The sequence below is a fragment of the Squalius cephalus genome, assembly GCF_949319135.1.
Source record: "Squalius cephalus genome assembly, chromosome: 24".
Lineage (NCBI taxonomy): Eukaryota > Metazoa > Chordata > Actinopteri > Cypriniformes > Leuciscidae > Squalius > Squalius cephalus.
Window position 1 is genome coordinate 20,274,356 of NC_137145.1, and position 20,976 is coordinate 20,295,331.

At 35.8% G+C, this 20,976-nt stretch overlaps 1 protein-coding gene across 2 annotated transcripts; it reads left to right on the forward strand.

Annotated features, from left to right (window-relative positions):
* Nucleotides 1-724: 724 nt before the first annotated feature.
* nt5c2l1 (5'-nucleotidase, cytosolic II, like 1) lies at nucleotides 725-18,485 on the forward strand. Of its 2 annotated transcripts, XM_079860523.1 has the most exons (19): nucleotides 769-1,042; nucleotides 4,437-4,510; nucleotides 4,597-4,714; nucleotides 6,614-6,709; nucleotides 8,234-8,325; nucleotides 8,410-8,467; nucleotides 9,136-9,229; nucleotides 9,546-9,599; nucleotides 9,738-9,821; nucleotides 9,950-9,991; nucleotides 10,110-10,211; nucleotides 11,284-11,350; nucleotides 11,470-11,640; nucleotides 11,739-11,790; nucleotides 15,437-15,505; nucleotides 15,773-15,833; nucleotides 17,156-17,332; nucleotides 17,582-17,668; nucleotides 17,833-18,485. In XM_079860523.1, the coding sequence occupies exons 1-19, from the start codon at nucleotides 1,005-1,007 to the stop codon at nucleotides 17,914-17,916; spliced, it is 1,620 nt and encodes a 539-aa protein (XP_079716649.1). In that variant the 5' UTR covers nucleotides 769-1,004; the 3' UTR covers nucleotides 17,917-18,485. The 2 variants fall into 2 exon arrangements, with proteins under 2 accessions (XP_079716650.1, XP_079716649.1); XM_079860524.1 differs by lacking the exon at nucleotides 15,437-15,505 and having other exon boundaries at nucleotides 725-1,042.
* The last annotated feature ends 2,491 nt before the right edge of the window (nucleotides 18,486-20,976 follow it).

The following is a 20,976-nucleotide window of genomic DNA, read 5'->3' on the forward strand; positions in this document are numbered from 1 at the left end:
TTAAAAAAACAAAAACAAACATGTGAATCAACACTTGTTTTCGTTAATTGAAATAAGGCTAAAATAAAATGTAAATATTGGTTGAAAAATTTAAGTAGGCAACTACAATAAACTGAAATAAAAAATAAAGCTAAATAAAAAGATATCAATGAACCAATACAATTGTCTAGAGCACATTACAAAATTACTCAAAAATTAAAAACTGAAAATATAAAAGCCATTTCCAAATATTCATGAGAATGGCCTGATCTCTATCATAGGACTTTATCCTGAATGTCACATTGCAGCATGAAGGAAAATGGTATGGACAAATATAATATTTCTCAAAATTTCTTCTTTTACCCACAGAAGCATTTTTAAGAAATGTGTGTAGGCTATATATAGCCAATATATATATATGTGTGTGTGTGTGTGTGTTAGTGGAGTTTGAAATTTAATTGTTTACATTTCATTTGTTCAAAATTTAAAACTAGTGACAAGTTTGTCTTTCAGTAAGCGAGTATCCTATAGTTATAGCCAATGTGACAACTTGCCCCGCACTCTCTTGTCGCGAATATGAATGAAGGGAGGAACACTCGTCCGCTAAATGAAATTTTAATGCGCGGTTAATTTGTAAATGCTCATGACTGTAGTGGCCTCGGTGGCGCAGTATCGATGGTCTCGTGTTTGGGCGCTGAACGGGACCTTTGCGTCCTGAGGCGAGTGCGCGCGCCTGTCTGACACTGATAACACAATCTACGTGCTCGAGCTGCGCGCTGGAGCCTGTCCACAGCGACCGATTTCAAACTTCACTCGTGTTCGCGTGCACCCCACACACGCCCAAACTACGTACTTAAGGTTCCTGTTTACAAGCCAAACCCAAGGAAAATTCACACTGGTGATGTCAACATCATGGTACAATTTAAAGCGCAAAAGGGTATCGTGACAGTTCAGAGTGAGCGGAGAGTGATTCGGTGAGCGCGAGAGGACACACACACACCACACACACACACCGGACACTCGCGATGGAGATGCGCAGCGCCAAAAAAGAAATACATCACAGGTAAGAACAGGTACTTTACACAGTCATACAGGTGAATACCAGCCTTTAACCAGCTTAAACTATCTTTAGAAACACGGGTCTTAGTATGCTGTTATTTATTCATATTTTCAGTTGATTTGTTTGTGTGTGTTTTTTTAAATTGTGTTGTTATACCACTACAATACAACTTATCTCTCTTTGTTGCAGTAATTCTTAGCAATTAATTCTTATTCGTCGTATATCATGCTGCCTCATGGGATATTTTTTCGACAAAAAATGGCATTTCGTGTAGTTTGATTTCACAATAATATGGCAATACTGTAAATCCACTGACAGGATTTGAGTTTCTTGCCTCTCAATGACATAAATTTACTTAAAGCATCATACTTAGACATAAATCTGGTCCAATGCTCTAGATAATATCTCAACAAAATGTAACTTTTCCAAAAAATAATAACATCAGTCATAAAATAATAATTATATGAAAAAAAAAAATGTTTTGCTTTATTTTGTTTATGTAGTTACACTTTATTTTAAGGTGTCCTTGTTACAGTGTAATGTATTAAGAGCACTATTAACACTTAGGGTTTGGTTTAGTTGCATAATTATGCATAATTTTTGTTTTATTACTATAGTAAGTACATGTAACGTGTAACAAGGACACTAAAATAAAGTGTTATTTATTCATTCATTCATTCATTCATTTGATTTATTCATTTATTCAGTTAGTTGGTCCTGTAGCCTAAGTCTTATCTATTCAAAGATAAAAGACTGATTGTTTCTTTTCTCGTTCAATAGTTAGTCACAGATGACAAGTCACTCATCTATTTTAGGTAGCCTAATTAACTGTGCTTTTTAATCATTAAGACTTTGGACATACTTGAAGGGATAGTTCGCCCTAAAATTAAAATTCTTTACTCGCCCTGATGTCGTACCAAACCTGTATGACTTTATTTCTTCTACTGAACACAAAAGAGTGAGTGAATGGTGACAGAATTCTCATTTGTGGGTGAACTATTTCTTGAAGAATTCATGTGTGTCATCAAAGAAGTTGGCAAAAACTATGATAAGAAAGGTTGCATATGGCATTGCAAACATATGACGATCACAAACCTGTTGCAACCATATGACGATACAGTCACTGTAAAATAAAAAAAGGAATTGTTGAGAAAACTTAAAAATTCAATGCAACCTGAAGCATTCACATTTTTAGGTTCTTTCCATTGTACAAACTTATTTTCATGATTTATCACAACTTTTTCATTTGTCAAATCAACTTTCAAGTTTCTGTTGTTTGAACCAATCTCTTTCTTTGTAACTCAATTTTTTAGTTTCAATGAACTCAAAATTAAGGCAACCAGATTACTTACTTTTCTTAGTTAAACCAACAATATTTTAGTATATATTGTGCTAGAAATTGTCTTAAGTAACACTACTTTGTTCTGTTCTCAGTTTGAATTTGTTCGGTTAAATACAAAATATCTCATTCAGCCAATAAATTCATCAAGGCAACTCAACTTATAACCACTGTGCAGTGTTTGATTATAAAATTTCTGTATGTTGAGCTATATTAAAGATATATTAAAGGCACAGCTTAATGTAATATTTATTACAATGGGTTTATGCAAATATTGATTTAAGTTCACTTAAATTAAAATTTGTTATTTTTAAAGCCTATAAAATGTTAAATATGTTAAAAAGTAAAAAAAATTTATAGCTTTCAGTTATACTGTAATGTTGAATGGCTATAAAATCCATGTAATAGAGACATCAGTATCAGTACTGGTATCATAAGATTCATTCATAAGATGACATTATACAAATATTCAAAATATACCATCTTCATTTTGTTTCTACATTACTTGAGAGATTCAATGTGAAATTATTACAAATATAATATATATATATATATATATATATATATATATATATATATATATATAGGGGAGTATATGAAAGTTGGTCAGTAATATTTGTATGAATTCTAGCAATGCAATGTTGTGATATCCAGATATCAAATATTTCAACCTCAATTCTTTCTCATATTCAACATTAGTTGACCGTTAAGCATGCAACATTTAAAACATCATTAGATTTAATCAAGTTGCATTGTCTTACTATTTTGATATTGCTTAGTCAGTCCTTTCCTTTGTAAATATAAAAACATGACTTATTTACATTGTAAAACTGCCAAGGAGAAAGAGTGCCAGTTGGCTGCTCCTTCACGTCTTTACGTGCTTTGAACGGCAGTGACCTCACACCAGCTGCACTGATGTCATACGCCAGGGACCTGATAAGAGCAGACCTAAACTGCGCTGACTTGATATATAGGACAGTGTGATAAGCACTGCACGTTCGAATACAAACACTATGCAAATGACCACTTTTTGGCGGTATTACGTGTTCTTGTTGCTCAGCTGATAGAGCTTGGCGCTAAAGTCTAGTCAAGTTATCTACATTTCTACAGCACTTTATACAAAACAGATTGTTTAAAGCAGTTTCACAGTAATAGACGATCAATGATGCAAACTTCATCAAATATGAAACACATTGAAATTCTGCTGTAAGAAGCTCTAAAAAATGGTGTCATTATTCAGCTCCAGTCAGTTCAGTGTTGATTCAGTTTAGTTCAATAACTGTGTAACATTCATCAGTAGTGAAATTAGTTCAATTCAGTCATAAGCAGCTCTACAGAAGACAGTAGTGTCGTTTTCAGCTCGAGTCAGTGTCGATTCAATTCAGTTCAATAATGTTACAAAATTCAGCATTTATGCCAGGGTCACTACTCAGTGGTTGTGGCTTTGATTATAACTTAAAGGATGTTTATTTTTTTTACATTTTCATCTTTCATGTTTAATGTTGCTGTTTGAGCATGAAAAATGTCTGCAAAGTTACAAAGCATGAAGACTCTCCATAGAGAGTTATTCTCTATATCAGTGTGCACTCTTTCTGAGCTCCTTGAAACGCTTTGTTTGTAGTCTTGAGTTTTCTTCCAGGAACAAACACATCACAATATTCCTCATTTAAATAATTCCCGCCCAAGTCATATGCAAAAAAAAAAAAAAAAAAAAAAAGGCGACGAGGCCTGTGTTAGTTAGTAGCGTGACATTTCCCAAACACGCTCAAACCAGCTGACCAATCACAACACACTGATCCAGCCGGCCAATCAATGCACAGTGAGCTTATCAGAAGGAGGGGCTTCATAGAGGAACTAAACAGAGTGTTACTGACAGACTGGGCAGAGAGGTGCTGCAACAATGTTAAATGGGTGAAAAATAATGTTTGTTTCATAAATAAATAAAAACTTTTAAAATGGCATAAAAGGGTCCCATTTAATGCAGTGTAAGTGTTCTGTGGATAAGAAGAAAGGTGTGACCCAACAATCAATTAAACAACCTCCTGTCTTTCCCTTCAGGGTGTTTGTGAACCGGAGTTTGACACTTGAAAACATCAAGTGCTATGGATTTGACATGGATTACACTCTGGCGGGTGAGTGCATTTATAGTGCCTTTAGGACAAGTTGTCTGACTATGTGTGAAGTGCTTCTTTCACATCAACTCTCATGTTTTCAACAGTGTATAAGTCTCCAGAGTATGAGAGTCTGGGCTTTGAGCTGCTCAGAGACAGGCTGGTGTCAATCGGATACCCACACGAGCTGCTGGGCTATTCGTACGACCCTTCCTTCCCCACACGGTAAGTGTTGCGCCATCAATGGGTCTGGATTAGGTTATATTGGGTAACTGAGCTCATTGGAAAGGCTTTTGAGGGTTTGTGGCAGTGCAAGCAGAACACTGACTGTGTTTACATCCATCATCTTCTTAATATCCGTATTCTGGTTTACGTTGCGTCACAGAACACGATTATTCCATTGATTTCAATGGGAATGGTGCGTCACTAGGGGGGAAATAGAGATGTAAGCAACTTGAACAGTAACAAGAGCTTAGAAGAGTGCAGTGAATTTCAAAATGTTTTGTTCAGGGGAATCTTCACTGCAAAATATGATTTTCTTCCTCAGTATTTTTGCCTTATTTTGGCAGTACAAATACCTTAATGTCCATAAATCAAGATTCAATTACTTGAGAAGCAAAATGACATCAGATAACAAGTGTTGTTTTCTGAAAAATATATCAAAATTAAAACAAGATAAAAATGTCTACCAATGTGGTAAGTAAAATAAAATGGATTTCCCTTTAAATTAGGTTTATTTTTCTTACCCTTTCACTTATTTTTTCAGAAAACAAGACTTAATATCTTAAGTAATTTTGCATTTTCATTTAATGTTTCTTGATTTAAGAACATTTAGATATTTATAGACAAAAATACTGAGTAAGAAATTATTTTTTTTGTAGTTTACAGTTTCAGTATTTGTCCTAATTTATGTTCATTTGCTTTCAAGTCGATACGAAATGCCATTCATAACTTCAAAATCCAGTCATTTCCATCGAGTATTGATTGGATTTTGAAAAATAGGCATTATGAATATATGCAGGTACTTTGAGGGGAGGGATTGATGAGAGGGTTTCGTGAACTCAATTTGTTTCAGAAGTGGAGAAAGTTATTGCATTTATATCTTTAATTTAATATAATGTGCAGTGTGGAATTGTGGAAAAAATGTGTATTGAGAAATTAAAGGATCAGTTTTTATTTATGATGCTGCTTGCTTTCGCTAGTTTTATTTTTCAAAGCTTTTTAATTCATTATTAATTATGCAATTAGGTTAACATGATATACACACTAATATTCAAAAGTTTGAGGTTTAATAATATTTTATATTTTTGAAAGTATTTTATGCTCACCAAGACTTAATTTATTTGATCAAAAATACAGTAAAAACAATAATATAGTGAAATATTATTACAATTAAAAATGACTGTTTTCTATTGTCTTTAGTGTCACATGATCCCTCAGAAATCATTATAATATGATGATTTGATGATCAAGGGGAACATTTCTTATTATTATCAATGTTGAAAACAGTTGTGCAGCTTAATATTTTTGTAGAAAGTGTGATTTTTTTTTCTTAGATAAACAAAGAACAGCATTTATTTGAAATAGAAATTTGTAACATTATAAATGTCTTTACTGTCATTTTTGATCAGTTTAATTTGTCCTTGCAGAATAAAAACACAAAAGTATTTTTTTTTAAAGAAAAGAAAAAGATTATACTGACCCCAAACTTTTGAACGGTAGTGTAAATTATCAGATAATTCCAGTATAAATTGATCTCTTTAGTACAAGATGGAGACCTTAAGTCCACTTAATTTTTTGTTTGTAGTCATTTTTGAGCCTATTATAAACCATTGAGAAACTTAGTGGGTAACCATACAAATAAAAATGCCCTGCATTACACCAGTCTCAAGAGTCTCATAACAGCAATAGGTTGCTTGAGGTCATTTTAAAAACGTGCTGAATGCCAAACACAGACAGTTTAACTCTCAGCTCATGATACTACTGGGGGGAAATATAAATATGAATGAACTCTTGTTTTAACTCCTAAGAGGGCCATATTTTTCCATCAATTATTCATTTGTCTGAATGCTCCCAGACTCTTGTTCTTTCCAACGTTCTCTCTCTTTCTCCTCTCTTCTCCAGAGGCCTGGTGTACGATACTATGTACGGTAACCTGTTGAAAATAGACTCCAATGGAAACATCCTGGTGTGCACTCACGGCTTTGAGTACCTGAGAGGGTGAGTGAGATGATTCATTGTGGCGCGAGTCAATGGTGTATTGAGTGAGAGTTTGCTCGCAAATGCCCCCACAACCTTTCTCTGACAACAGAAGATTCCAACAAAGGTGAGTGCTGCGTGGGACAAAACATTCAAGGGAGGCAGGTCGAAAGCCAATAAACCGTGTGTGAAGGAACGACAGGGTTGAGAGCTGTTGAAAACAGATAAAGAAATACAAGGATCTGTGTTAGAGACTAGCACAGCAGAGAAAGGCAATTTTGTGTTTAACATCACAATGAAAAAAAATACTCATTAGCAATGAAGGGGCTTCACAAAAGCGAATTTTAAAAATGGATATAGCAATTGTTAGCCCAAACTAAACATCTTAATCACTCTGATTCATGAACAAATCTTTTTCTTGAATCATAACAATACAAGCTTAATTGACAACAAGTTCTTTTGGATGTGTTGACTCATGTGACTGCAAACAGAGGGAAACAAGCAGAACCTGATTTTCGCCAAATACATCATGTTCCTAGATCAACATTTTTGTTGATCCTGGAACAACATTCCAATCAGCCAATCAGAATTTTTTTTGAGTATCTATCTATCTATCTATCTATCTATCTATCTATCTATCTATCTATCTATCTATCTATCTATCTATCTATCTATCTATCTATCTATCTATCTATCTATCTATCTATCTATCTATCTATCTATCTATCTATCTATCTTCCAAATAAATGCTGTTCTTTTGAACTTTCTATTCATAAAAGAATCATCATATTAGACTGATTTCTGAAGGATCATGTGACACTGAAGACTGGAGTAATGATGCTGAAAATTCAGCTTTGATTCACAGGAATAAATTACATTTTAGACTATATTACAATAGTAAACAGTTCATTTATTTTGTAATAATATTTCACAATATTACTGTTTTTACTGTCTTTTGTTCAAATAAATGCAGCCTTTGTGACCTAAACCAAAACATTAAACATTTAGCCTACTCAACCAAACTTTTGAACTGTAGTGTATAAAAAATAAAATATTTATATTATGTCATATATCATAAAAAAGGTGGATGACCAACAGGGTTAAGAAAAAAAAAGTTATAACCATTATTTGTTCCATTTTTGTGGAAAATGTCTAATTTGAGACCCAACACTCTATTTAGATCAGACACAGATGAAGTAATGAACTCATTGGTAGTATATTTATATCCAACACCTGCCATAGAAGAGTGGTGTGTAGATTTTGTTAGGGAGGCTGTTGGTTATCCTCACGTATAAGACATTAAACATGGGGTATTTTGGGGACGGTTTTATTTAGCAGGGATCAGTTGTTTGAGAACAGTATTGTTAGCAGTCTCTGAACACTGGCTGCTGCTGTGACACATTAGCTGGGCAGCTCAGTGACACACTGTTATTGTTTCGTCACACGCCTTCCGATGTGTGAATGTATTTCCAATGCTTTTGTATGGTTTGTCAGACAGCTTATTTGTCTGCTAGTATTCTCATTAAGACATGTGTCTGTTTGTAGTGAACAGGTTGATGAGTATTATCCAAACAAGTTCATCCAGAGGGATGACACTGACCGCTTTTACGTCCTCAACACGCTCTTCAACCTATCAGGTACAATGATAATGTTGCATCTAAACGGTCAAGTGAAAGGATAATTGATTCTAATTACATGATTTGTCTCTCTCATGTTCTCAGAGACATATCTTTATGCTTGCCTGTTTGACTTCTTCACCAAAACCACCAGATACAAAAAGTGAGTGGATTATTCTTAACTGCAACAGGCTCTTTTACAGCTTAATCATGAGAATAATGTTTATAATTTATTCAGTTTTTAATGAGGCAAGCATCACTATTACTCTTGCTTATGCTTAAGGCTAGAGGTTTCAACACAGACTGGACACAGATCACACAAATCACAACAGACTGGGCCGTCTGACCAATCAGAGCAGAGTAGACCGATCACAACAGACTGGACCATCTGACCAATCAGAGCAGAGTAGACCGATCACAACAGACTGGACCATCTGACCAATCAGAGCAGAGTAGACCAATCACAACAGACTGGACTGTCTGACCAATCAGAGCAGAGTAGACCGATCACAACAGACTGGGTCATCTGACCAATCAGAGCAGAGTAGACCGATCACAACAGACTGGGTCATCTGACCAATCAGAGCAGAGGCTATCAGGAAGGAGGGGTTTAGAAAGATAGAATTATTTTCAGACACTGTAAGAAAATAGGTGATGCTGCAATGTATATTATGACAAAGTGAAAGTGTTTTTTGACCTTGGATGCATGTAAACCTATTGTAGGAGGCCTCCAAAACTAAATTAGGAACCTTTAAAATAGCATAATAGGGGCACTTTAAAAGATGCTCAAACAATTTCTAAAATCTGTCTTACTATTCCTCTCCCACTTAGTTGCCTGAAAGGGTTCAAACACGGTGACTTGTTCATGTCACACAGAAGCATGTTTCAGGACGTGAGGGACGCCATGGATCACCTTCACGACACGGTAAACTTGACCATTTTCAATAACATTTTTGTGTAGATTATAAAGGGCCGATCACGCAGAGGACGATAACTATAAAATTTTAATTGTCATTCTAATTCATAATGAGAATAGGGAAGTCCACAACTATAACAATAATCACACAGAGGAACGCTATCATTGGAATCACTTTCAGAACGATTTTTCTCAATTGATGAACGATAAAGACATTAACAACCAATCAGAATCCATTTATATAGAGTTGTCCTCTGCAATTGATGATTATTGCTGAATATTCAGGCATACACACATTACAGTCATTATTATATTTGTCTTTCAGGGCATTCTGAAGGAACGAACACTGAAGAACCTGGACAAGTACGTGATTAAAGATGTAAGTAATAATTATATTTTTTTTTTCTCAAATTGCCTGAGAGAAACATTTTGTATGCTAATCATCATTATGATGATTATAGATTATATTATAGATTTGCATGTGCCTAAAGACTCATATACATATGATTCTGTTTAGCCTCGTCTTCCTGTGTTGCTGAGCCGCATTAAAGAGGTCGCCAAAGTGTTCCTGGCCACCAACAGCGACTTCAATTACACTGAGGTAAGGAGAGCGCCAGCCCCCTAGAAATTATTTACACTGCCACGGACAGGCTGCATATCATTGCACGCTATCATTAATATTCATAATTGGATTTTAATCACGTTGTATTACGTATTTTCTCAAATTAGGCTATTATGAAGTACTTACTGGATACCCCGGCTGGCTCTAAGGTGAGCGGCACGAGTGCTCTCTGACTGACACAAAAAATACTACTTAGTATCATTTGCTCTGAAATATTGTTTGCACACATACAGATATACAAATTCTGAAATGTTTCATGTTGTCTAGAGCCCCAAGAAACCCTGGCGCTCCTACTTTGACCTGGTGGTGGTGGACACTAGGAAGCCCATGTTCTTCGCAGGAGGGACAGTATTGCGACAGGTCGACACGGTGGGTTCCTGGTGTCTGGTGGTGTGCACTGCTACTATTCATATAGAAATCAAAAGCTGTACTCTCTTTTAAATTAACCATTCATTCAGGCAAAAATAAGGGGTTTTTGATGTAAAAGTTAGCTGTTATACCCAATGATTTAATAACAATGAGACTATGGGTGAATCTTAAGACTGTCAGGAACACGTCTAGCTCCTATTTTACCACAAAACCAGAAAAAAACAAATTGTAAACAAATACAAACATTAGACGTTGGATATAGAAATGACTTTACATTTATATTACTATACATTTCCCCACATTTCTCTTTTTAGTGAATTGAAAAGTCTTGTTCTCAGTGACATAATATGTGGTAACACTATTTTACAGTGACCTTTTTAAAAGTTACATGTAGTTACTATAGTAATAACTATAAATTATGCATAATTACATGCCACTAACCCTAAACCAAACTCTAACATGTTAATTAATATTATGCCCAGCACTTAAATGCATTATTATATTGTAACAAGGACACCTTAAAATAAAGTGTAACCTAATATTTACTTTTATATATGGCGATTTAACTAAATTGTGTCCCAGACAAGAAGATTCTCACTGTATAGTGCATGTTCCAATATATTAGTTTGTCATTAACTTTGTGTGTAATAATAATAATATTCCACAAAAAAATATCAACATCTATAATAATAAGAAAATTTTTCTTGAGCAACAAATGATTTCTGAAGGATCATGTGACACTGCAGACTGGAGTAATGGTGCTAAAAATTCAGGTTTGATCACAGGAATAAATTACATTTTATAATAATAATATTTCACAATATTGCTGTTTTTATTGTATTTTAAATCAAATAAATGGTGAGCATAAGAGACTTCTTTAAAAACTTAGAAAATCTTTACAGATCTTTACAATCTTACAGACCCCAAACATTTGAATGGCAGTAAATAAATAAATAACATTGTACACTGTATATTTTTATAAACATTAAGGCACTTCATGTTCAATGAAATATCAGGAACCGTCTTGCTTGAGCTTGGATTGAACTAAACTTCTGATCATTCCCTGATGTAGGTCACTGGTAAGCTGCGTGTTGGCACATACACTGGAGACCTCCAGCATGGGACAGTGTATTCTGGAGGTAATGCCAGAGGAGTTTTCACATGTTGTTCTCATCATCTTCATGATCTGTTTGCTAGGCTTGCATGCATAAAGACACTACTTTTGCTTATGTCAGTTATTCTTCAACCCCTTTCTTAGGATCTTCTGATATTGTCTGTGATTTGCTGGATGTTAAGGGCAAAGACATTCTCTATGTGGGGGATCACATCTTTGGGGATATTCTCAAGTCAAAGAAACGCCAGGGCTGGAAGACTTTCCTGGTAGTTCCTGAGCTCGTGAAGGAGCTGCATGTGTGGAAAGATAAAACCAGTAAATAACACCCTTTCATTTTCGTCATTTGAGAAAGAATGGATTTGCAAAGTTGACTGCTAGAGGCTAAAAATACTGTCTCTTGTGTCTTTTTATAGGTATGTTTGAGGAGTTAAGACATCTTGACATCTTCCTTGCAGAGTTATATCAGTAAGTGTGAGTCTTTCTCTGCCAGAATCAGTGCAATACTAGGCATGATGGATAGATGGCAGTACAGGACTCCATATCCGTGCTTTTCTGTGCACAGACTTCACATACAATCTAGTGTTGTTAGTTGAAATTAATTAGGTTAATCATTAATTATATTTTATTTAGGCTTTTATTGCATAAATCAAGTCTCTTTTTTTACCTTTTTGGGGTACTAAAGCTGAAACGCTCACAAACAAACATTAATCTGGTTCTCCTCATTTAGGGGTCAAAATTAAATGACCCCCCCCCCCCCCCCCCCCCCAGTAAAATCAATGTAATATATTTTTGTTCAGTAATTTTATTTATTTAATATTTTGTATTTTGAGGGAATGGCACCAAGTAATATTAATGCAACAATTATGCTCCATTTCCACAATTTTTTACAATACAGTTCATTAATCCATACCCATTTATTTATTTATTTTTCAATAATTGTTATGTACCCTTAAAGGGATAGTTCACCCAAAAATAAAAACTCATCATTTACTCACCCTTCGTTCCAAACCCGTAAGACTTTCTTTCATCTTCAGAACACAAATGAAGAAATTCTTAATGAAATCTGGGAGCTTTCTGTCCCTCCATAGAAAGCTACACAACTGACTCTTTGACGCTTCAAAAAGTTCATAAAGATATCGTATCCATATGAATTGAGCAGTTCAAATTTTCTGAAGAGACTCGACCTTTAATTCACATTTAAACATTCATCCACACACATCAGTTGTGGTAAACGGAAGTGTGTTCCCTTGACGTGCGAGAACCAATGAGGTTCATTCTCGTGTTACGCAGCACGTTTGAGCTTCAGCAAGAACCAATGAGGTTCATTCTCGTGTTACGCAGCACGTTTGAGCTTCAGCAAGAACCAATGAGGTTCATTCTCGTGTTACGCAGCACGTTTGAGCTTCAGCAAGAACCAATGAGGTTCATTCTCGTGTTACGCAGCACGTTTGAGCTTCAGCAAGAACCAATGAGGTTCATTCTCGTGTTACGCAGCACGTTTGAGCTTCAGCAAGAACCAATGAGGTTCATTCTCGTGTTACGCATCACGTTTGAGCTTCCGCAAGAACCAATGAGGTTCATTCTCGTGTTACGCATCACGTTTGAGCTTCCGCAAGAACCAATGAGGTTCATTCTCGTGTTACGCAGCAAGTTTGAGCTTCCGCAAGAACCAATGAGGTTCATTCTCGTGTTACGCAGCACGTTTGAGCTTCCGCAAGAACCAATGAGGTTCATTCTCGTGTTACGCAGCACGTTTGAGCTTCCGCAAGAACCAATGAGGTTCATTCTCGTGTTACGCAGCACGTTTGAGCTTCAGCAAGAACCAATGAGGTTCACTCTCGTGTTACGCATCACGTTTGAGCTTCAGCAAGAACCAATGAGGTTCACTCTCGTGTTACGCATCACGTTTGAGCTTCAGCAAGAACCAATGAGGTTCACTCTCGTGTTACGCATCACGTTTGAGCTTCAGCAAGAACCAATGAGGTTCACTCTCGTGTTACGCATCACGCTTGAGCTTCAGCAAGAACCAATGAGGTTCACTCTCGTGTTACGCATCACGTTTGAGCTTCAGCAAGAACCAATGAGGTTCACTCTCGTGTTACACATCACGTTTGAGCTTCAGCAAGAACCAATGAGGTTCACTCTCGTGTTACGCAGCACGTTTGAGCTTCAGCAAGAACCAATGAGGTTCACTCTCGCGTTACGCATCACGTTTGAGCTTCAGCAAGAACCAATGAGGTTCATTCTCGTGTTACGCAGCAAGTTTGAGCTTCCGCAAGAACCAATGAGGTTCACTCTCGTGTTACGCATCACGTTTGAGCTTCCGCAAGAACCAATGAGGTTCATTCTCGTGTTACGCATCACGTTTGAGCTTCAGCAAGAACCAATGAGGTTCATTCTCATGTTACGCAGCACGTTTGAGCTTCAGCAAGAACCAATGAGGTTCACTCTCGTGTTACGCAGCACGTTTGAGCTTCCGCAAGAACCAATGAGGTTCATTCTCGTGTTACGCATCACGTTTGAGCTTCCGCAAGAACCAATGAGGTTCATTCTCGTGTTACGCATCACGTTTGAGCTTCAGCAAGAACCAATGAGGTTCATTCTCGTGTTACGCAGCAAGTTTGAGCTTCCGCAAGAACCAATGAGGTTCATTCTCGTGTTACGCATCACGTTTGAGCTTCCGCAAGAACCAATGAGGTTCATTCTCGTGTTACGCAGCACGTTTGAGCTTCAGCAAGAACCAATGAGGTTCATTCTCGTGTTACACAGCAAGTTTGAGCTTCAGCAAGAACCAATGAGGTTCATTCTCGTGTTACGCATCACGTTTGAGCTTCCGCAAGAACCAATGAGGTTCATTCTCGTGTTACGCAGCACGTTTGAGCTTCAGCAAGAACCAATGAGGTTCATTCTCGTGTTACGCAGCACGTTTGAGCTTCCGCAAGAACCAATGAGGTTCATTCTCGTGTTACACATCACGTTTGAGCTTCAGCAAGAACCAATGAGGTTCATTCTCGTGTTACGCAGCACGTTTGAGCTTCCGCAAGAACCAATGAGGTTCATTCTCGTTACGCATCACGTTTGAGCTTCCGCAAGAACCAATGAGGTTCATTCTCGTGTTACGCATCACGTTTGAGCTTCAGCAAGAACCAATGAGGTTCATTCTCGTGTTACGCAGCAAGTTTGAGCTTCAGCAAGAACCAATGAGGTTCATTCTCGTGTTACGCAGCACGTTTGAGCTTCCGCAAGAACCAATGAGGTTCATTCTCATGTTACACAGCAAGTTTGAGCTTCAGCAAGAACCAATGAGGTTCATTCTCGTGTTACACAGCAAGTTTGAGCTTCAGCAAGAACCAATGAGGTTCATTCTCGTGTTACGCAGCACGTTTGAGCTTCAGCAAGAACCAATGAGGTTTGTTCTCATGCGTGAAGCATGTTTGGTTGAGCTTCTGTTTATGTTCGCTGATCAATGGTCATATGTGAATAAAAGCCTAAATTCAATCTGTTCATCATATAAAGTGATCTTTTTTGACTGTGAGGAGTACAAGTGCCCTACTTTTTTAGGACAATTTAACCTTTTTTAAATCATGTCCGTGATTTGTGTGTGTGTGTGTGTAGGCTTGTTCGACTTGAAGCGGAGCCGCACAGATCCATCGGTGCATGACATCAAAATACCGCAAGCACAATGCAAAAGCATATGGAGCCGTCTGCTCTCTAATCCCTCTCGCAGTACTTTGATCGAACAAGCCTTGTGTGTTCACATGGCAAGTGCCACAATAGTCACAAAGTGTCATACCCTTCCAGTGTTGGGGGTAACACATTACAAGTAATGTGAGTTATGTAATCAGATTACTTTAAGTAACTATAAAGTAAAACATTACTTGTAAATTTATAACAAAATATCTGATTTACTTTTTCAAATAAGTTTTTTTCCCCATATACTGACTGACACCTCTCCTGTCCCCATGTTGAGAGAAATCGCGAGTGCAGCAGCGTTGTGTGCGCACTGTCTTTGCTGCTGACCTTCGATGATCCAGTTCAACCATAGTCATAGACAGAACTAACTTTAGTCAAACATCACATTTGTGTTTCTTTTGTTGTTGTTGTTTTTAAGTAAGAGTGAGGAACTTTCTTCTACTGAGTCCTATTCTTCTGCAATCCAGAATGGCAGCACAAATGAAAGGTTTGTTTGAGCTGCGCCCTCTACTGTACAGGCGTGAATTTGCATTTCCTTCAGCCTGAGTCTCATTTGTTTTTTCTTTGTTATTAAAAAACAAACAAGCAAGCCGAGCCCAGAAGCCCTTTCCCTTTCCCTTTCCCCAACATTGGATCATTCCGATGAAGTAAAACATAAAAACTATTTTATGATCAAAAGTGACTAAAGAGCACCAGAGGGTTAACACTGAATGACATTGAACTTTTCAGCTGACCTCTCATTTTATCCCATCAGGCATTTGGACAGTGGAAGTCAAGAGAGCCCGGATATTAGTGCGATTCAGAGCAGGATAAAGGTGAGTTCTCAGGATCACCTCAGTAAGTTTGCCACACATTATTTACCTTGATGTTTTCACATCTAACCTTTTTTGTGGATTATCTTCATTCAAAAAATATTCAGAATTTTGTGTTTCTTAAAGGTCCCATTCCATGGATTATTTTTATTATTTTATAATGTTTCCAGGGGTGCCCTTATAATGTTAGTATGTTTTTTAGATCAAAAATTGTTATAATTTAGAAATAAAAGGCATATTTCCTAGCCTGATTTCATTCCCTGGTTTGAACACTCTGTTTGAAGGGGCGTGTCTGCTGTGAGACTTCAGTGTAAACGCCCTCTGCTGTGATTGGCTGACATGCTTGCATATGAAATATCTGGCATTACATGTGGAAATATCTGGAAAACTTTTACTATTACAGCTATTATACGTTTTTACTATTATAGCTATCGGGATTAAGGAATCATGAGAAGTTTTTTAAGTATTTAGATCTATTACCATCACATAAAAGGTTGCAGTTATGAGCATTGAGCAGATGACAGTCTGTTGATCGCGTGAAAGATCTTATCATTGCAACGCAGTTTCTGCACTCTCACTAATGATTTCACCAATGCAAACATGAGGTATATAAATACAGTAAGAGCTTCGTTGTGCAGTGTAACAGCGTCATTGATTTCATAACGAGTTTTGGCAAGAGTCCAGATAAACTCGCGCTGTGTGATTGATAGCTTGGGCGATTGGAAAGGGATTGTTCTTTGATCGCTTTCTGTATATTAATCACAGTTTAAGTAAGATTATTTTCATCCTACTAAGAGAAACGAACGATGTGAAGAGTGATCGCTACTTCCATATTAAATCACTACTTACCGCTTGCTGGAATATAGTTGAAATAGTCCCCTTCGTCGGTATGAGACGCTGAGAGAAGTCTGCTTGATATTATTCCAGGTTAGAAAAACAGTCCGTGGTGAAATGGACAGAGCAAACTAACAACTTCGAATTAAACTTTTGCGGTATCCGATTATAGATAAACATCAACCACGTCTGTTGACATTTCGCCATCAATACGCCTGTGTTCCTGTGGGCGGAGGTTACGGTTCTAGTGACGTCATTAAAGAAGGAAGTAGAGGGATGTAGTCCAATCCAGCCGTTTTTTGTAGTCAACTTCTGTTAAATAAAATATCTCGCTTGGCATTGAACTTTGAGCTTTATAATTTTACAGATATTATTTATACTCTAACAACAACATTACACACTAAAGTTTGAAACATGGGATCACATAGAACGGGACCTTTAAAATTGTATATCCTTACTGTAACATACCATTTTTTCGATATGCATTACAGATGGTGACATACGGCATGGATCTGTGCTATGGGAAAATGGGCAGTCTTTTACGCTGTGGTTCCACAAAAACCCTCTTCGCCAGTCAGTTACTGCGCTATGCGGATATCTACTCTACCACCTGCCTCAACCTCTTAAACTACCCCTTCAGCTACCTCTTCAGGGCCCCCCACGTCCTGGTACGCTCTCCAATATAGTTAATAATTATAAATAATATTTAATAAAGATGTTATAAAATGATAATATAATTGTAATAATTATAGTAATTAAATATGATATATTTTAAAATAAACTATTTATAGTACTATTTCAAGACAAGTAAATTGCAAAAAAAAAAAAGTTAAAAAAAAAGTAAAAAAAAATAGGTGCTGATATTTTTGTCAAAATTCCTTGTGTGTGTTGAATGAATGTTGTGTCACTCATAACAGTTGCCACACGAGGCCGCTGTGGAGTCTCAGACCAAAGAGCAGATCACAGAGCTGCCAGAGCACATGCTCAGAAGCACACACATCAAGGTTTGAATGGCACTCTCACTTTCACTTTTTATATAATAATTATAAATGTTTTGTTATATTCCTAAAATGTATTACTCTTAAACATCGTAATTTGCATCAATGTTTTAAATGTAACAATATTGTTTTCCCATGTTTTTGTTTTGATTTCCATCTTCTGCACACAGCGGCAGTGTGAGTGCGACGATGGCAACTGCGGACAAGATGATAATTGTGCCCGAAATAACCCAGCTTCATCCACAGAAATATGAGGACTGGTGTTTTTTATTATTATTATTATTGCTGTAAATATGAAATTTTTATTTAATGTGTATGTTGTACTTTCTCAGTTTCCATTCCTGCCTTAAAACTGTGTATTGATACACAGCAGCGCTTGTGTGGTTGATTTGCAGTTTAGCTTAAGTATGATTCTGGCAGAAATTTGTAATTAAAAGGAATTTGCTAAGTTTGCATGTCATATGGTTTAAGTTAACAGCTGTTTTGTTATTATTTGTAAAGTAAGTGTAAAATCATTATTTTACCATTTTATAAAACTTTTATATTGTTTATTTTGTGTTCGTAATTAAGAGCTTTGATAGGCTATCTAGCCTTTTGTCTCTTTTGTGAAATGTTTATTTACTTTTGTTTATATAGCCTACCTTATATACTAATGCAGACATTGATGTTTGTAATAACTTAATCTAGAAAGTAACTCTAAAACTGTTCTATTCCGCCCCATGACTGATTTAATACTTTATATGCTATTATTTATTGTTTATGCTTTTAGGTTTTTCATAAGTATAATGAATTGACACAATTAAAGAGCTTTATTTTAGACTTATTCTGTTGTCATATTTATTTCTAATTTGATTTACCTCAGCCACATGTGAAAGTTAATTTCCAAATGTAATGAGTTAAACAATGTCCCTGCATGGGAGCCTTTTATTGCTGAATGGATTTTGAATATGCCATACAGAGGTTGAGGAAGTGTAGCCTACTGAAACGGCATGTTCATGAAAACAGGAGATTAAATGCAGTAAAAATAAATAAATAAACCTTTTTATCAATAACGAGTAAATTAACTAACATTCGGACATCTTCGGGAAAATCTCTGTATGTTGTCCGTAAGATGGCGGCAAAGACTAGTCTGTGCGCGCGACTTGAATGGAGCTCTTTCATTTTATCATAACCATCATAACTTCTGTTAGAGCATGATTAGAAAATTAGCCCATATGCCCTGCCTGTGTATAAACCGCTTATTTATACCACACACCGCTATTGTGTTCAAACGTCAAGATTTCGCGCTGTTTTGTTTTGATTTCCGCTGCGTCGACCTGAGAACAACTATAACCTGGCGAACAAGGCCTATATAGCCTACGTTTTCTTCTTCAAATGACCATAAAACCACCAGATTAACATAATTTCCTGCATCAGATATTGATTAAAATATATTTAAAATTATTATCATAAAATGTAGCACGTGTAAAGGTAGCCTATATGCAGGTTATAATTTACTGTGCAAATCAAGCACAGGCTAGCCTAGCCTACTTACGATAAAACTCAAAGAATAGCGTGTTGTTGGAAACAAAGCATTTTAATTAATCCATAAGTAGCCTACATTAGTATACATGCCAATGAATGTCATGTGACTTTTTATCTCAAGCATAGAGACACAAATCGCGTGTTTTTGTCGTGATGATTTGATATCTTGTTTAACTTGAACCTTCTCTTGACCTTCATGCCTGAATCTTATTACAGTCATACATCAAACATTATTTTGACACTAAATTCATTAATGTAGCCTACAATATTTTACTGAACAGATTTTATTTTCCTAAAAACAATTTAGCATTCAACCCTGTTACATGATTTAAGTAACAGTCCTTACAACGAAGTAACATTATCATGATCACAATATCATAATATCAAATATTAAAATAATATTTAAAAAAAATAAAACCTAACATTTGTTCTAACTAGCCCTTCTTAGTTATCTTTGGCTACTTAATGTCCAACAATTTGTTGAATTTAATTGTACAATTAATACTTAATATGTACATTTCATATATGCATTTGTAACTCAGAAAACTCAAATTAAGATTACTTGATTGGTTTAACCAGTTTATCAAGCAAAAGAGTTTGAGGCAGGGCAATTCTTAATATAATTTTCGCTCATTTCCTCCACTTCTGCAGTCATCTTTCTCCTTGGTTGCCTTGAAAATTTTGAGAGAACATTATCACAGAAGTTGACTTCATAAATTGAAGTTGATTTAACTTAATTGTTAACCTTAACCAAACTTAACCTTAAATGGTTTTGTCACCATTATGGTCAACATTGGCAACTTCATTTATATTACTAGAATATTTTTGGTTTCAAAGGAAGAGAAGTAACCTAATAAATAGTTTTTTTTTTTAAAAAGATGACCCAGCTTCTCATTAAATCACTATTTCATGTTGAATTATGGTCTATTATAATTATATTGCTAACAAAAATCATAAACACCATATCGTGAAACACCATATCGATCCCCCTATAGTTGTAGAAATATATCTTGCAATCAACATTGCTTGAGTCACACACATACATCAACATTCAGCATGCAATCAATTTATTTTTCAATTAATAAGACTCTGAACATTGCAAAACAACTTTATTTTCTGTCTTTATTGTGCTAATACTGACACAAGACGGCAAATGAAATTGTCAAATAAAGCCAAAAAGACTAATTTATTCATGCCACAATGCATTCTGGGAGTGCACTGTTCCTCAGGTCGCAGATACAATTAAGTTAACAACTCAAGTAGGACCACTTTTAATATATACTTGATAGAATTACTAAATTGAATTAAGGCAACGAGTTTTAATTAAGTAAACTGAATAAATTTGTTTTTACACTGTAAAATGAGTGAAAATTCTATTAAGAATTGCCCCGCCTTAAAAACTCTTTAACTGTTTTCTGAGTAACAAAAACATAGTATGTAAATTGTACAGATTACTAGATTTTTACATTTAAGTTCAACAAATTGTTGGATATGAAGTTAAGTTTAACTAAGAAGAGTTATAGAACAAGTGTTATTTGTCAAGCTTCAACCATTCAAGTTATTACAAGGAAAATGATCACACAAATATTTTTCTTTAACTTACAGGAAAACGAGTCTGTCAATAACAAAAATTGTAAAGCAGACCTAATAAAAAAAGTATAAAAAAAATTGCAAAACCACACAAATCAGGGATTTAAACTGCCAATAGGGTTGCACAAATCGCAAAACCAATATAAAATGAAACTCGTAGAACATTTAGCATGACCTGAGGCTAATGCCCAACATTTGAA

Coding starts and splice junctions, on each gene's coding strand:
- nt5c2l1 (XM_079860523.1), top strand. CDS start 1,005: ATGGAGATGCGCAGCGCCAAAAAAGAAATACATCACAG. Junction 4,715..6,613: donor GACCCTTCCTTCCCCACACG/GTAAGTGTTGCG, acceptor TCTCTTCTCCAG/AGGCCTGGTGTACGATACTA. Junction 15,834..17,155: donor CGATTCAGAGCAGGATAAAG/GTGAGTTCTCAG, acceptor TATGCATTACAG/ATGGTGACATACGGCATGGA.